General features: G+C 46.2%; 3 protein-coding genes and 1 non-coding gene across 4 annotated transcripts; 1 reads left to right on the top strand and 3 right to left on the bottom strand.

The window, feature by feature from the left end:
• Positions 1 to 39: 39 nt before the first annotated feature.
• On the bottom strand, positions 40 to 1167 carry AO090005000065 (glycoside hydrolase family 43 protein; the record flags this gene model as incomplete). Its single annotated transcript, XM_001817134.1, has 3 exons — positions 40 to 637; positions 693 to 810; positions 879 to 1167. 3 exons carry the CDS (start codon positions 1165 to 1167, stop codon positions 40 to 42), a joined length of 1005 nt encoding a protein of 334 aa, XP_001817186.1.
• Positions 1168 to 2320: 1153 nt separating this feature from the next.
• On the top strand, positions 2321 to 2433 carry AO090005t00001. The gene has a single exon. It is a non-coding gene; the product is annotated as a tRNA-Gln (tRNA).
• A 554-nt stretch (positions 2434 to 2987) lies between these two features.
• AO090005000067 (uncharacterized protein) lies at positions 2988 to 4832 on the bottom strand (the record flags this gene model as incomplete). The annotated part of the gene is made up of 4 exons (XM_001817135.1): positions 2988 to 3784; positions 3853 to 4054; positions 4111 to 4149; positions 4206 to 4832. The coding sequence occupies 4 exons, from the start codon at positions 4830 to 4832 to the stop codon at positions 2988 to 2990; spliced, it is 1665 nt and encodes a 554-aa protein (XP_001817187.1).
• An 8670-nt stretch (positions 4833 to 13502) lies between these two features.
• AO090005000070 (cytochrome P450) lies at positions 13503 to 15403 on the bottom strand (the record flags this gene model as incomplete). The annotated part of the gene is made up of 7 exons (XM_023234283.1): positions 13503 to 13881; positions 13945 to 14216; positions 14259 to 14512; positions 14564 to 14715; positions 14763 to 14954; positions 15016 to 15148; positions 15205 to 15403. 7 exons carry the CDS (start codon positions 15401 to 15403, stop codon positions 13503 to 13505), a joined length of 1581 nt encoding a protein of 526 aa, XP_023088796.1.
• Positions 15404 to 16350: the final 947 nt, after the last annotated feature.

Genomic DNA, 16350 nt, shown 5'->3' with positions numbered 1-16350 from the left:
TTGATCTCAGCCAAGATATGGAACCCGAAGATATACAACCTAATTCGAACCAAACTTGGAAGTAATAGCATCATACTCCGTCTGCGTTAACCGCAAAACAGAACCATGCTTCAACCCCGTGGGGTAAGAAGACGAACTTGACTTCTCCCAAGAGCCCGCATCGATATCGCTTGTCTGAAACGGAACATATTCCTCATAGTTATCAAGCAACAGATGGTAAACTCCAGAATTCTCAATGTCAGGAAACGAAGCTGGTCCCTCAGACAACGGGTTATCGCCAATATATCCGGGAATGCGGGTCCATTCTCCGAAAAGCCCACCTGTCGTCGTTTCCTGGTAAACCTGGTTGATATTTTCGTCCTTGATGAAACGAGCGTAGGCGCCGGGTGTGCCGAGCTCCAGGAATTCTTGGTCAATGAGGGGAATGTCGTCCAGAGCGACATAATCGGCTGGAGAGCTGAAGGTCACAAAGTCTCTGGTGGTTGAATAGCGAATGCGATCCAAACCAGCAGTGCCGGTATGATCTGAGTCAGTGGAGTCATAAAGGCGGGATGCCCAGAAAAGATAGTATTGCTGCTCGTCATCATTCCAGACAGCAGAAGGTGCCCAAGCCATACCGGCAGTGTCCTCCTCAATCCTGTTTAGAAACAATCAGAATCAATTACACTTGATCGGCTTGTAGGCTTACATACGTTGTCAATGTAGGTTCAGACCAATCTACAAGATTACTTGACTTCCAGATAGTAAGCCCACGGCTGCCGCGTCTTGTTGCTTCATCCCAGGAAAAGCCGTCGGCGTTGATGTCCAAATCTAATCATAGAACGGATTGGTTAGTTAATTTATTCTCTGTTTTAAAGGTCACGGTATGAATTCAGTACCTGTTGCAATCATGAAATACTCAGACCTAGCAGCGTTGGAAGCAAGAAATATATCTCTTACTGCGCGTGTGCCAACAGTCGATTCCAATACCGGACTTCCTCCATTAAGAGCTTTGAAAGCTAACGGATCTGAACCTTCGGAGAAGTACCAGAAGACTTGAGGATTCGCGTCGGTAAAGGTGGAGAGGAGATAGCCAACGTAAGAGTTTCCATCTTGGCGAGGTATAACTCTGCCCGTTGAGAGGGAAAGGACATTAGCCACAGCGAAGATGGAAGAAAAGATACGCATGTCGGCCGCGAGTTCGTCTCTCGGAGGTAGGCGCAGTATTCGAGTATAAGACAGCGATTTTCCACTATTCCGACAAAGAACATCCTGAACGATTGGACGAGATCCTTGATCCTTTATAAAATACGCAGAGCTTGGCTACGGTCTCATTGCTCGCTTTTTCCTGTGAATGGCTTCATGATTCGCGGACATTTTGCGCGATGGTTGTCTTGGCAGTGGAGTCCTCCACCGGAGAACTCCCAGATCCCATATTTCCCTCCACTGGAGATGCGGGGGAATCAGAAAAAAGTGTGATATCATAGGTTTACTATACTATACATGGCCCGCCATCTGTCTCAGTAGGGTAGTAGATTTTTCTAAGTATTGATCTTTCCTTGGATAAGGAAGGAATGAAAGAAGGGAGAAACGAATCCGAGGGTAAGTATAAGGGAAATTACAGAAAGGATCAAATCAGGGATGAGCCCAAATAATATTTAACAGTACACTTAGGGTTGAGCAAGAGCCTTCCAGTCGTAGAGTGAGCCCTAATGCGGTTATGTATCTGAGAACAAAGCCACCGCACTCTGGCCGTTCTTCCGTCGCAAGATAAATAGGAGCGAGTCTTTGATATGTATATATTTAGAAGTATATGAAGTGAAGAACATTCTTCGAATTATTGACTTGCAACCTTATTGAGTGTCTGGTAGTTAAACATAATCTCCGATTTGTCGAACAACTACCTCTTGTTGCCGTCCAGATTGGACAGCTTACGTTTCTAGCTTCTGCAAAACTTTAATTTAGAGTTTACCACTTAGTGGAAGCTAATCTATTCAGCAGGTTTATAAAAGAATTAAATTTGCTAATAAATGTCGTCAACGAGGGCTGTCGGAGAACTTATCCTTCCAGGGAGTCTGCGGGCCTCCCGAAGCCCCGCTGCCCCGGGGCTCCCAGTGTTTCAGTCAAAATAGTGGGGTAAAATAGACAATAGACTTCACCAAACTGTACGCTTTGTAGAGTTCGACCCTATACTGGGAGCAGGAGACGTATTTTTCCAGCGCCATGACTCGAATAACCTTTAAAAATATTAAAACCGGGATTCAATATAGAGTAAGGGCTCGTGGACACTAAGCTTCAATTTTGTGAAAAGTGTCCTGAGGTAAGAATTTCGCCGTCCATTGGTCCTATGGGGTAGTGGTTATCCCACCGGATTTTGATGAACAATATATATAGACAGATATATAAGAGAAGTCAAATCTTCCGGTAACGCCGGTTCGAATCCGGCTAGGACCTTCCTTTTTATTATTTTTCCTTTCTATGTCTCACTCACCACCCACTCGTATCTGATGCGTCGACCAAATCAGCACTAAGATTCGAGGGAGTTAGTTTATATACACTTTGATGTAATTAGACTTTGAGAAAGACTTGTTCCTGAATGGTTTACGAAATAATCTTACATTACGTATCACGTTGGAGGAAAGAAGGATATACAGAAAGAACACTGTATTGCCGGAAGCAAAGGCTTTTTCAATATCTTGTTGTACTGAACCAACCAAAGAAGTGAATGCTGTAGCGTTAACAAGCTGAACTGGATAGAGGGATGCAATCTTTGTATAAGTGATAATACTGAACCTGCTGCCATAACAGTCTATCATGCATTCAAGTTATGGCTGGTTTGAAAGGAACTTGGGACCTCTAAAGTACATCTCTTCGTATGTACTTGCAAGCGTAGGTTACCAATGTGGTCAATAACACTTTGAATATCAATAAGTGGAGCTTTCCCCTTTTCCACGCAACCTCCCTTAATAGGTTGACTATCTATATATAAGAGTACTCTGTCTGTCGACTCAGTGGTGCTGAGGAGCAGTGTGGTGGTGCACATGGTGATGGCCACCCTGGTTGGGAGGCGGCGCAAAACCACACTTTCCAATCACTTCGGTGTCAGGAGATGGCTGCTTCTGAGCGGGGATAGTGGGCAGAGCGTCAGTTGAAGCAGTCGTAGGGGGCGTTCCTGTAGTCGTTATCCAAGACGAGGAAGGGCTAACTCTGGTGGAAGATGGCGAGCTGGCAGGTCTTGACGGCGATGAGACACGAACTGAAGAACTCCATGCGACGAAGCTTGAGCTGGGGGTTGCAGAAACTGAAGGAGATGCCACACTCGAGCTAGGGGTTACAGCTGCTGCGCTGCCGCCTGCGATGCTGCTGTATGGCATCACGCCAGGGTAAAAGGAGGCAGGGATAGTAGGAATTGCAATGGATGTGTTCAAGGCCATCGCTTCGGAAAGGTCCTCCTTCATGGTGGGCGCTGCGTAGCCACTCGGTGCGCTGGTGGCAGTCAGTGTCGTTGTGTACTCTTTCAGCTCATCACCGTCTTGGAGACAGTGTCCGTCTCCATAAGCGCTCTGGCAGAAATACGTCTGGCTGTCTCCAGTCTCCGTCCACATGTCGAAGTCCTTGATGGTAATATCATAGCAAGGATTTTCATCAGGACAGAGGATTTTGATCGGACCACGTTGCACACCATCCTCCTCAGTGCCCTTCCAATTGGATACGGTAATGTTTGAAAACTCAACACCATCTCCATCGGCCGTGTCAATATTGCTCCAAGCGCTGTCGATGTCCAGGGAATAGGCATTTCCGTGGCCTGATCAGTGTTTCCATCTTAGCGACTATTCCTGGCATAATATACAGCAAGGGAGGGAAGGAATTTACCAATGAAATTCTCCAGAGCCAGATTCCTCACGTACCCATCGCCTCCATTACTCTTGATCATAAACATCTGATTGAACGAGCGGGTGTACACGTTGCGATAGATGATGTCCGTGATATTAGTGCCTGAGGTAATGGATCCGATCGCGCAACCTCCACTCCAGTTGCAGTAGACGTTCTCGATGAACAAATTATAGGATGGATTCTGCGATGGATATAATTAGCAAGCGCGTGATATAGCAAAATTGAGTTACCTCGCACCTTGACGGTCACACACTCATCCTTATTAGTGACTTCGACCTATGTATCGTCAGTAAGCAGATTCTTTCCCAGGCATTCAATGTCAGTAGACTCACATCGTGGATCCAGACATTCTCACCCCACACATCAATACCATCTAGCCCACCTGAACTGCCTCCGCGAACCACAACGTTGTATACCTCACCATCTGACACAGTATCAAGCGACATATGAAAAGCTGGAGAATCAACAAGAATAATATCGTGAACAGAAAAAGAGGAGACCTTCTGCAATCTCATGATCCTGGTATTCGTTGATTCTCCCGCATTACGAAACTCATAGCCGAGTGCCTGAATCGCACCCTTTCCGTTGCTGCTGAACATTTCAAAATCACTCGTATGCTCAAACGTTATCATATTGCCGCCATCAGTTCCATTCCGGTAGATCACACCGTCAAGTTGCAGAGCCCATGACTCTCCTTTATCGAAGAGCACCCAGGTAGACAAGGCATACTCGCCTTCGGGAACATACACCAGACCACCCCCATTACAGTCTTCAAAGGCGTCGAGTAATGGTTGACCAATATCGGTTGACAAGTCGGCGACTGCTCCGTAATCAAGAACATTACACGTTTTGTTGGCGGCTTTCTCAACCGCTGACTTCAGAGGCCCAACTCTGCCAGTGAGTTGGGCGGATGCAAGCAGAGGTGCCAGACCCCATAGAAAGAGTGATACAGAACGCATATTAGAGCATCGATAAGCGAAGGTAGAAAAAGAAAAAGAGGGAACAAAGAACGAACGTACGTAGCTCTAAAGACGTAACGGATTAAATGAGAGGACAATAGTTAGACGATTCCAACTATCAAAAAACCCAATACAGAGGTCAAAGAGAAAGAAATTGTGAGGCATTGAGCATCCTGAGAGGAGGCTCATCACATCTTATCTATCACTTTGTATATTTCTCAAAGGCCCCCTTAATTAAGTGCTATTCTCTTAGCCTGTCGATCGGCAGTGGACTGTTGTTCGCGCGCGTACACTACTTCGGAGTACTCTCTGTATTCTGTAGCCGAGAGCGTAGCCGAAGCTCCACCGGAGTTCGTGTCTACCGCAGGCTGTTGTAAGCCCTAATTCCAACGAACCACAAACTAACCGCGAGTTAATCTATATCAAACGGTGTCCAGCCCGAGCTACCCAATTAGGTGGGGAAATTACGACTACGTAACTGGAAAATAACTGCCGACTGGTGGGGCGGGAAGAAGTCTATCTTGGCAATGGCGGCAGCTCGCTTAGCAGTCTTTGCTGCTTGTGGCTCTATAGACACACGTAGAATATAAAAAGAGGAGAGAGAGAAAGCTTATATGGTAGCAGTGGGTCTAGCAGCTTGAGGAGGTCAATATTCATCCTCTCACAATAGAGCAGACGCTACTATCAGGCGGCTACACCAGCAAATGCTCGCTGGCTGAGCCGCAACATGAGGTCACCCACTGGCCTAAATAGGCACTTCTACCAATCACGGCAGTATTTTACAGTCAGTTTGCGTGACTGGACCACTGCGTATGCTTAGGCTGGTATCGCGATGTAGCAAGCTGAATGCTTGAGAAGGTGGTGATGGAGTCTTTCTGAAGCAGGGGCCCGTGGGGCCGAAACCCAACAAGCTAAGACTGAAAGTAAATATTCCGTAAATATGGAGCGTACCAAAACTTCACCCTGGTTTAATCAGATGTACTACGGAGTCTTCAGTAGCTAAGATCATAACATTGTATACATGTGGGCTGATGATTCCTAGGCAGAAGTCAGCAACTCTCTTATTAGAGGGCTCTGCTTTATGGTTTGGTATGATCCACATAGATACCAAACATAATATCATATCTTAAACCGCTTGAAGTGACTTCAACAGGACCAGCATCTATACAAACACAGCAACTGCCCGCGCTGATATATCTACCTGGAAGCTTCCATTTCACAGGATAATTAACATCACTGCGTTATCGACACTCCGTGGGTATACCTTACCCTTTATCATGGCACCATTGCAGGGCCAACAAGCACTGACGATCCCTGCTCCCGCTGGACGAGTATTGCCTTCAGGGGCATGGGACCGAAGCGGCATGTTTGGACACAGGGCGTTTTTGTCGAGATCGATTGAAGGCACGTATGAGGCACGCGGTCGCCAGCGACAAATGGCCAGACTCATCAATTATTTTTAACCTTCGGCGGTATCAAAATTCAGAAGAGCCCCAACCCCACATCCTCGAGATCAATACTCTATGGAAGAGGATTTGCATTTTCTCTAGTTACTCGATGTGTGCGATTTCCGTGGGTGCCATTGTATATATTTATACTCATGCTTCTAAGGGGGGTGCCAAAAGGTGCAGTACTATGGCAGATATCGAAACATTAATCTCCAAGATTTCTGGGAGAAACTGGGTTCATGGCTTGTGGGTACGAGTGCATGTACAGATCCAGATATCTCACCTCCAGTATTCCTCTACCATCATGAGATTCAATCAATGCCCCCCATTTGTGTCACACACAGCTTTGCGCTCCGGGCTCCACTTGATCCTTAAGTGTCTGATGTTGTGAATACCCAGGTCTAACCAGCCCGATCAGGAGATAGTTCTGCTCGTTTGCCACTCTCTTAACCTAGACTATATCTCGATCCTAGATCTTATCTTCACGATCAAGTAGAAAAAGACTAATGTATACCAGTGTGCTCAATGTTCAGTAATATTCCTATGTATCAATGGTCCAAACCTGATATTGAGTACTTGGTTTTCTTTCATCGATACGGTTGAAACTACTGGAGCCTTCTTAAGCAAGACGGTACGATACTGAGTTACTTTCTTGATAGCAAGGAGAAATTTTGATATTCTAATGTGCTCCAGCATGGCACATGACCCTATAGCCCTAGCATGTCTCAGTCAACAGGGCACCGAAGTACTCTTCCCCGGGTCCCAATAATGAATGTATCAGCATTCTAGATGGTTTTCTTCGCTAGGCACAATTGGAACGATTCATATCGTACCTGCGAAGATCTCATACCAGGTGACCTAGAACACAATCTCCTCTTGAATAAATTGATTGGACGTATGCCGGCGTCATTCTCCACGCAGAGGGTCTTCCCCAGTCAGACCTCTTGAAACAGCCTAATGTGCCTAGAGCGTTCGTTATAATTCCCCGCTTGCCCTCTCCTCTCTTGTTCCTTGGCGAGCTTTTGGTGTGGCCTACACAGTGACACATCTCCTATTTTTCAATCTTCCATCAGTTTGTATGTACCATACTGCTTCAGTGTATGTGCCTCTTCACGTCATTGGAAGCCTTACAGCCACTTCAAGGCACCAAATGAACAATCTTTAAGATTCCGAAAAATTACTTCACTGTGATGTTGCGCAAAGAGTCCCCAAGACACCTACTTATTTCCCTTGTTGTCACCCCATAACCGGCTTCGACAGTGTATCTCCACCTGGATATGATTTAGGTGACCAAAGCAAATTTATTTGATTGGCCTATTTCCGTGGAGAACGGGCAAAAGCGCTAGCAGTCACTCTCGGTTCCATTGGACGGAACCATTTTCGCTCAAAGATTTTAAGACATGGACCCTTATTTTAGCTCAGAGCTGACGTTTGGTTTTCTTCGAGAAAGTCTTGGCTCGTACACCCAAGCGACAACACGGGATAATACGTCCAAACGGTCCAATACGTCGCTGGCATTCATAGTAGGACCCTGAACCTACCGAGTAGGGTGTAGTGATAGGCATAGAACATACGTAAGACAGGCTTGACCAATAATAATTAGGTAATGTTCGTGTGATGGCCTAGTTACGTCCATAGTGGAGAGGCCAAGGCAACCCACGGATGTAACTTTAATCGATGGACCGAATTGTTCTGCCTATTTGTGGGGGATGCTTTGATGCTGAATGTTTGAATAGCCACTTGTTCATTGTAAGAGGTACATTCAGAGAGCTATTTCTATAAGTTGTATCCAGAGCTGGTGAGTCCCGGGAGGCTACCATGAAAAGTCATCCCATGGGACCACAGAGTGGTTTGAGTCCAACCGAGTCTTGTCCGAAACACACTACGATCATCTGCCTAGATAAGGTCTGTTTAGGTTCGGAGGCTAAGCTATTTTTGACCGAAGCTTGGTCTCCAGTTTATGTTAAATAAGCTCACAACAGTCAGGGCAGGCAGCCATATTTCAAAGGGTCTCCTCTTTGTGTGCATACTATTACTTCCACTTCTGACTCGCTTGTTTTACTTTGTGTATGAACGTCTATAATACCATCTCAGTCTTCTGATGGTTACCCCTTGATCAAATCCCAAAAATGCCGGCTACAGGAAGACCAAATACCGACTACGAGCGCTGGCTTCAGGATCACAATCCAGACGCTGAACTTCAACCAAGTCCACAATACGGTCCTCATCATGGCAGTCGTTCTGGGAAATACCCCCCTTTTCACACACCCAAGTTAGTCTGAACTGAGTTTCTCAGGTAGTTAATGCTAATAGTAGCCACAGGACCGACAGGCCTCGCATTCCCTACGCCGAACCTCAAATCCAGTTTTCGCCTACAGAGAAGGAACTTGGACCTTCTCCCAGGGAGAGTTCAAATTCACCGACTGTCATCTTGCTGTTGATTTTTATTGTTCTGGTTGCTATTGCATATGCACGAACGCAACTTACGCACCCCTCACGAGGCCCGCAGACTGCGAGAAGAGGTGAAAAGATTTGATGATTGGATACGACCTTCATGAGCTTGACATTATCTTGTTGACTTTGAAGCATTCCCGCAATAGCTAGTACAGTTGGCTGGGGGCACCTGGATGGGTAAAATTCAAGAAATTCCGGTACCACACTGTTGAATCAGGGACACTTGAATGGAGAGTTGAGAGATGCAACCCAAATATAGTGCGATTTCGAGGTGGAATGCTTTATGCTGGTTCATAAGCTGTTATGGCATGCTTTGTATGGCGCAGGGCACCGGTCAAATTTTAGTGTGCAAGCAGTAATTATCGGATATTAATTTATCATGGCATAGAACTCCTTGTTTTCTACAAAGTAAATCCCTTATTATAAGCCCTTTACACAGGTTGGGTGTCTCTAATGGGCAATCAGGCAGAAGGCTTCCGATTACAGTCCTAGTTGTAATTTTCTGCGTGATTTATTCACTTCGAATCTAGAAGGTTTCATAGAGATTGTCTCCCATAAATTCATTCTACTAACATGGCTAGTTAATCTTACATTTCCATTCAATCAGTAGCGAGGAATATAACAAATGCACAGCTTCTCCCAGATAAATGCCTGATTCACTGTTGTCTGCGAATACAAAAAGCTAATGATTGCCATTTGCGTTCTTTGAGCAGGACCCTGACTTGAGTCGCTCTGCCGGTATTTCAATCTTCCTTTTACCAACTATCTCTCCTGTAATTTCTTCAATTATTAGGACGTTAGATTTCTACAAGCGCAAACAGATGAACCACCCTTTGTTAGCAAACGAGCCCACGGCAAGATACCTGAATAGAACGGCTATACCAAGTTTTAACCCGCAATTTCGCCGACGACACTAATCTACCAGCCTCATTGGCTCTCCTTTGAGACTCCCTACACACTGAAATGACAATACCCAAGCTAGAGCAAATGCAGATATGTAATTCTTCTCTATTATAAGATGCACAAGCGGCTCGGAACTGTCGGAGGTGTCGGAACCCCTTCCGAATATTGGGCAAGATACAATCTCGTGCCGTGTTTCGCTATGCGTCCATACATACGGACTGAAAGTCGATTACTAAATTTAACGATGTAACAGGAGATGATAAAGCACAACTTGTTAATTTCAATGGTGCTGGATGCACGATTGCGGTACTGCTGTATTAGGTATCAAGTCGGGCTCTTTCAGATACTTCAGTTTCAGGAGGTTGGCAATCTCCTGGATATTCCACATGGACTATCAGCAGATAGCCTTGTGCTCGTTTTACAGGGGCCGCAAAACGGCGACCTGGAGCTGGGAGATTATTTGGGAGAACCCCATCCATGGGGAATGGGAATTCGCGTTTAATATCGAGGACGACATTGGACAAACTCCTGCTGCCAACGCGTCCACGCCGTATATATCAACCGACTGAAGTCTACTATTACCCAACATCATTCGTCTACCGCAGTCCGTCGGTCAGCTATAAGGCCATTATGGAAGACGTCGAAGGCGACAGATCAGTACACAGACCGGGCCAAAGAAAATGGACCACAGGATTCATTTTGATGCAATCGACTCTGTGACCTTGTGCAATACATGGCAACATTGAGCTTACTCCGGTTCCTCCATTATTTTGTGATCGCTGTTCCCCCTTCTGCCGTACTCTCGGCTCAATATACGAAATGCTGAACTCCGAAAGGTACGCTTCGATTATGTCTGAACCGCGCAAGGCCAACCTTCAATACCAGAAGAAGCGCACTGCGCGTTAGCTATCCAGCTAGCGCAAATTTCCATGTTGTCAATATCCTTCTACGCAAATAGTTTTTGATGATAAAATCAATTATAGCACCCCTGCCTAATCGCCCAATATATCACACATTTCAGACCGACCCTGTGTGTTATCGGGTGTGCCACGTTCGTTGGCAGACGGTTCATTACCTCTGGGCTCAGGATAATCATGAGAAGGAAAATGAAGCCTCTATCGAAGCTCAGCTTCTTATGTTTCAGGTCGCAGAAGCCATAGCTACATCAGACAAAGATCAATCCTATGGCTTGCCAGACATCTCCCTTGAACATCAAATACTTCGAGAGATTGACATAGGCCCTCCCTGGCCACTACCAACCTGAGACCAACTACTTGTAACAGCTGTGCCTTTTGACAATGAGCACCCGATTCAAAATACAGGGATTTGGGGCTCGATTCTCATTTCTATTTAGTTAGTATCACATCGAGCCCAATCATACCAAAGCCTAGGGTTTATCACGTCGGCCCACGATATTACCATGTTGTCGACCGAATGTTCGATTCCCACAAACGGATGGACAATCAGAACGCACAATACAAACGATAGAAGTTATGGTGCGTCACGGAGTTACTCAAGGAGAATCAGGCCCTGAGTCTCCATATTCAGCTTATTCATTTCAGGTGTCTTCAGATTTAGGGATTTATAATTCCAATTTTGTTTACATTTTAGCATCTATATGCTCTGTCTGGAGTCTATCCAAGAAAATTCTTTTCGAATTGCCACAATGTCGCGTCCTAGACATTATCCTTTAAAGAACTACATCTTCTCTAATCCGGCATATTCAAATCTAGTTTCGACTCAGTCCTCGTCCCAAAAGCACATCTACCCAGAAGAAACGAAGAATAGCGCAATCTTGATATATCCTTGATCGCATACGATCAGCTCATTATAGTCTCCACAAGTACCAATACCATCAATTGAGACTGATTATCCCATGAGGATTCTGATAACGATGATGGCGGTGTCCTCTTACCCTTCCAGATTGACATATGGGCACCACTACAGACGTCTTCTTTCCTTCCCCTCTGTTCCCTGGTGAATTCGTTCGCATGTCTTCTCATTGAAAAGTACTCGTCAACCTCCTCCGCAACCATGCTCCAAACAACACCGAACGAATACGGATATTCCGTTTAACAGTTCTTGTGATCACCCTGATTGTTTCATTCAGGACCTCATCAAATACTACTGGATTTGTTATGACTGCCGCCGTGTCAACTTCGCACAAACCCATCTATGTAGAGCCATTGGGGTCCACCAATTATCCGCCATGTCCAATTCCGGCGCAAGAGACAAAGATGGCACCAGGAAACGACGGTTGCAATAGGGGCCCAGCTGGCCCAAGAAGCAACTGCTGCTCGTCTGACCAGTTTCAGGGGGGTATCCCGAAAATATCGACCGTGTCGAAGCTGTGGAGCAATCCGCAACGACTTGAACTTAACCGCCGAGAAGTGTTCGGCCCTGATCTCCTGCCAGACCCGACACGCAGTGGACCTCCTAATGACATGGTATATTTGGAGATAAGCCACTTACGGCTTGCAGCCACCAGAGCACTGCAGCGTATGAATCTCACTCCTGCCTAGCAGCTATTCTCTTCCCTAATTTGTAGTTTTTTTACTTTGCGACTTGCAGCTCAGTGGCCTCTCAAGGATTTCGAGAATATGTGCTTCGCTTAGGAAGATGAAGAATTAAACTATAGTCTTGAAATACCGTCAGAAGTGCAGAGTATTGTTGCGCAGTTGTTTAAGGATGTCCTCCGCTTGGGGTTCTCTGGGCAATAGAGGATGCATAACCATCATATACAACGAATATGATGAGCCATTTTAGTCACGAATGACTAGACCAAATCTTCAAAGGGTTCTTTTCTTCTCGGCTTGAGTCTCATAACACCACACGTCGTCAACGCTCTCAACTTCCTTGACAAATTTTCCATCTCATCGACCTGTATATATCCAAATGTAAGTTAGGCAGTGTTCAACTCGCGCGACGTAGGGCGCAAAAATCAAATATTACGGTTCTTGGCATCCTCACTGACGGATATCAGTGGGACTTTGTTCACCTGTACGAGAATAGCAGGGTAAGGAATCCCCTATTTAATGAGGTAAATCTCAATTGGTTACTAACACAATGCAGCACTCTTTGATAACATTCCGGTGGGACTCAGGCTAATCCCAGCGAATCTGGGCTCTTCTGAACTGGATGGTAGCTTCTGCGGAGGTCCAGTCGCCCCGTGGATCAGATTCTTTCTTAGGTTCTTTTAGAGCCATGTGCACTTCGCAGTCAAACGGACGTTTATTTGGATCACACAGAATGGTTATAGGCAAGACTATTTGAAGTATGGTGGTATTGCTTGGGCAATGGCAACGATGTAGAGGAAACGGAATCACCATTGCTCTATCTCTTTACAGCCTTGCCCGAAGAGAGATATCCCAGGATATTTTGGATCTACTGGTCCAATCTCACACTACATTATCCTTCTATGGTTGTAACTATAACGATTGATATACTATGGGGTTGTTTCTGAGAATGGGTCATAGACTTTTATAAGTGCGAAGTAAAAGGCGGAGGGAAGCTGTTCTTAGATATCACTGCAGTGCGCGCCTATGCTTTATTTTAACACCTCTCTCTCTATATCTATATCCAGAGACACTATGAGTTTCGCCGCAGAAATAGTCCGTCGCAATCAATAGGAACTCCATATGGTCAAGGGCCAATCCATGTTCCACGCCCAACGGTGAGTTAATGAGACTGATAAATGTGAGTTTGGTTGTTTTTGAAATGTCGGTGTAGTTCGACAGCTTTATTAAAGCTTTGGCAGGTCTATGATCTTGCCCATTGCCTGGAGCTTTACCGATAATTATGAGCCGCGCTAGGTGACTCATCCGAACCTATACAGAGGCCATTCAAAAAGTACATTGTCTAACCATTAACACTCCACCTTCTCGAGCTCTTTCGCGTGGCTCTCTTCCCACGGGTGCTCCACTTCCACTGAACGGATCAATGCTTCGTGGGCAGCGCTCCGCGGTGTGATTTCGAGACGATATGGCGCCGGGTGGCTGATAACGCCCGGGAGAAACTCAGCCTTTAGATCGCCTTCCCCCTCGGGCTTGGAGAAATTAAACACTGTCAGGGACTGCGCGATGGTCAGGAAGATGGTTGCGTCGGCTAGTAGTCGGCCAGGGCAGATACGTCTGCCAAAGCCGAACGCAAGAGTATGCGGATCAAGCTCGGGATTGTCGCCCAGGAAACGCTCAGGTCTGAATGTCTCAGGATCGCGATAGATCTTGGGGTCATGGGTGAAGCCCCTAAAATGGTTAGATATGTATTACAGTATGTGAAACTCAGCGTACGGGTAAAGCTCAACGTACCAGATGTTTGGCAGGATTAATGCGCCCTTGGGAATGAGATAGCCTTCGTAAATATCATCCTCGGTGACCAAGTGCGCAACGCCCATCGGGCCAACTGGGTGCCATCTAAGGGTTTCCTTGACCATGGCATCAATATATGGGAGGGTGTCACGATCTTCAAATGTAGGAAGCTTGTTCGGGCCGACGACACGATCGATCTCCTTTTGGGCTTTGCGCTGGACTTCGGGGTATAATGCCATTGCCAGGAAGAAACTCGATAACGACGATGCAGTCTAGAGTATGTTAGCCAGTACGCATCTTGTGAGAGGTTCGACTGGTGTTACAGTATCTGCTCCTCCTGCATAAAGTGCTCCGGCCGTCCATTTACTCACAAGCTCTTCTTCAGCAGTTGGTTCTCCATCGATTTGTTCAAGGAGACGGGCCAGGTACGAGGGCGGGTACGACCCTTGACGCATATGCTGCTTCACAAGTTGATATGGCTTCTCAATGGTTGCGAGCAATGTCTTTCTCCACTCGTAGCCTGTCCGCTTGAATCCGGCACCTGGGAACCAGGTTGGAAGGTATTTCACTGTGTTCGTTAACTTCTGGGCAGTTGGTCTGAAAAGCTAAGTTGCCCTACAAAGGGGAATGACGTCTACCAGCCAGGTCCCGGGTTTCACCACAGCTGAGAAGTTCTCCATTGAGTCGTTTACCAAGTCAATGAGGGGATCGCGGCCATGAGGCTCAATATTATAGCCATATGCAATCTTTAGAATCACAGCCCCTACCTCCCTATTCCGAATCAGATACACCACCATCAATTAGGCTCATAGACTTACGTTTTAATATGCTGAATCAATTCATCTGGCTTCTGCAAAATCCGCAGGAGGAATCGCCGCACTTCAACGTCCTGCAGTGGGTTGAAGCGCGACATTAGCTCCTTAGTACCCAGAACGCGATGCATCGCTTTACGATAAGAGCGGAATCGATTGGTGTATCCCTGCAGGGTTATGACATCTTCCCAACCCACTCTGCCTTGTGTTACTATGTGTATAGTCTATGTGGACTATCCGTAACTTGGTGTATACTCACATTTCCGCGGCAAAGACCAATCTAGGTCGAGATGAGTATATAGCGGAGCGCTTTTCCATGAGGTCAAATGCCGCCTGGTGGTCATTAAGGATGACGATGGTTTGGCCAAACATTGACACAGAACTGATTGGGCCTGGCGAAAACATTTATCAGATTGCGCCCGTGTCGTATGAAACAATGATAACATACCGTAGAGCTCCTTGAACTTCAACCAGTGAGTCCACTCCTGCTGTCCAGGTCGCGGCAGATCCCGCAGGTTTCCAATTATCGGCTTCGGCTTCGGGCCTGGAGGAAGTGGTGCAAGCGTCTTCTTTCGAAGTAGCACTAACTTTACAAAATACAAAAAGGCCAGCCCCAGAAGGACACTGCCTAACGTTGGTAGAGGCATTGTGACAACCATCATCTACTAGAAGTACAGACAACAAAGAATAGAAGGAATGAAGGAAGTACTATACAGTGCAAGGATCAAGTCCAGATCAACGGCGGGGCGGCGTGGCTCTTATGCTCGAGAACAAACGCCACCCTACGTGCATGCTGAACTTACTGTCAGCACAGTAGTGGCGAGATAATTAATCTAGTCGGTATGTTAGCTCTATAATTTGGTCACTACCATTCTTCGATATTTTCATGATTGGTCTGCCGATTGTTTTTAGAGTTAAAGTATGGACACAAAGGGAAGTAGCTAGCACTTGGCTCCGCACTTAAAGCCTCGGCTGGCAACTCCCAAAGAGCAAAAGAGGGGATAAGTTGAAGAGATACGCAGAAGTTCTTGTAGGGATGGTCTTGATGCAACAGGCCCCATCACAGAAACTAGTGGTTTCGGATATACGCACCCTATTTGGTTTAGTTTCAGCCTTAGGGGAGGTATTGGAAGTCGCACGTCCAGCAACTTCCTCTCCTTGGAAAACAAAGTTGTATACCGGTTTCTGTTGACAGTGTCGAAACTCTAATAAGAGCAAGAAGTATTACGTTTGCTCACCCACGTTCCCTTCCTTGAGGCTTACCACCAACGGTGTCTTCCCATTTCACAACAACCGTTCGTTCGTGGCCACAACTCGTCTCGGACAAAGCTGGTCCAATTTCTCAAGAGTTGTGTCATCGATTGTCTACTCTAGCAAGTAGGATCGAAAAGATTAGTAGAGGCTTGAGAGAAGATTACCCGCTAACTCTGGCCTGGAAGACCTGCGCGACATTCTTGTAGCCGTTCATTCATGTCATCCTATACCTCTCCTTTTCTCTTCCTCTACCTTAGATAAACAACATACTAGCTAGCATTGCCCAACATGATGCTATCCTCAAGTGGCATCCCGGGAGAAAGCCACATCAATGTGGCTC

This window comes from Aspergillus oryzae, chromosome 1, assembly GCF_000184455.2.
Source record: "Aspergillus oryzae RIB40 DNA, chromosome 1".
Taxonomy (NCBI): Eukaryota; Fungi; Ascomycota; class Eurotiomycetes; order Eurotiales; family Aspergillaceae; genus Aspergillus; species Aspergillus oryzae.
This window is presented reverse-complemented; position numbering and strand designations above follow the sequence as displayed.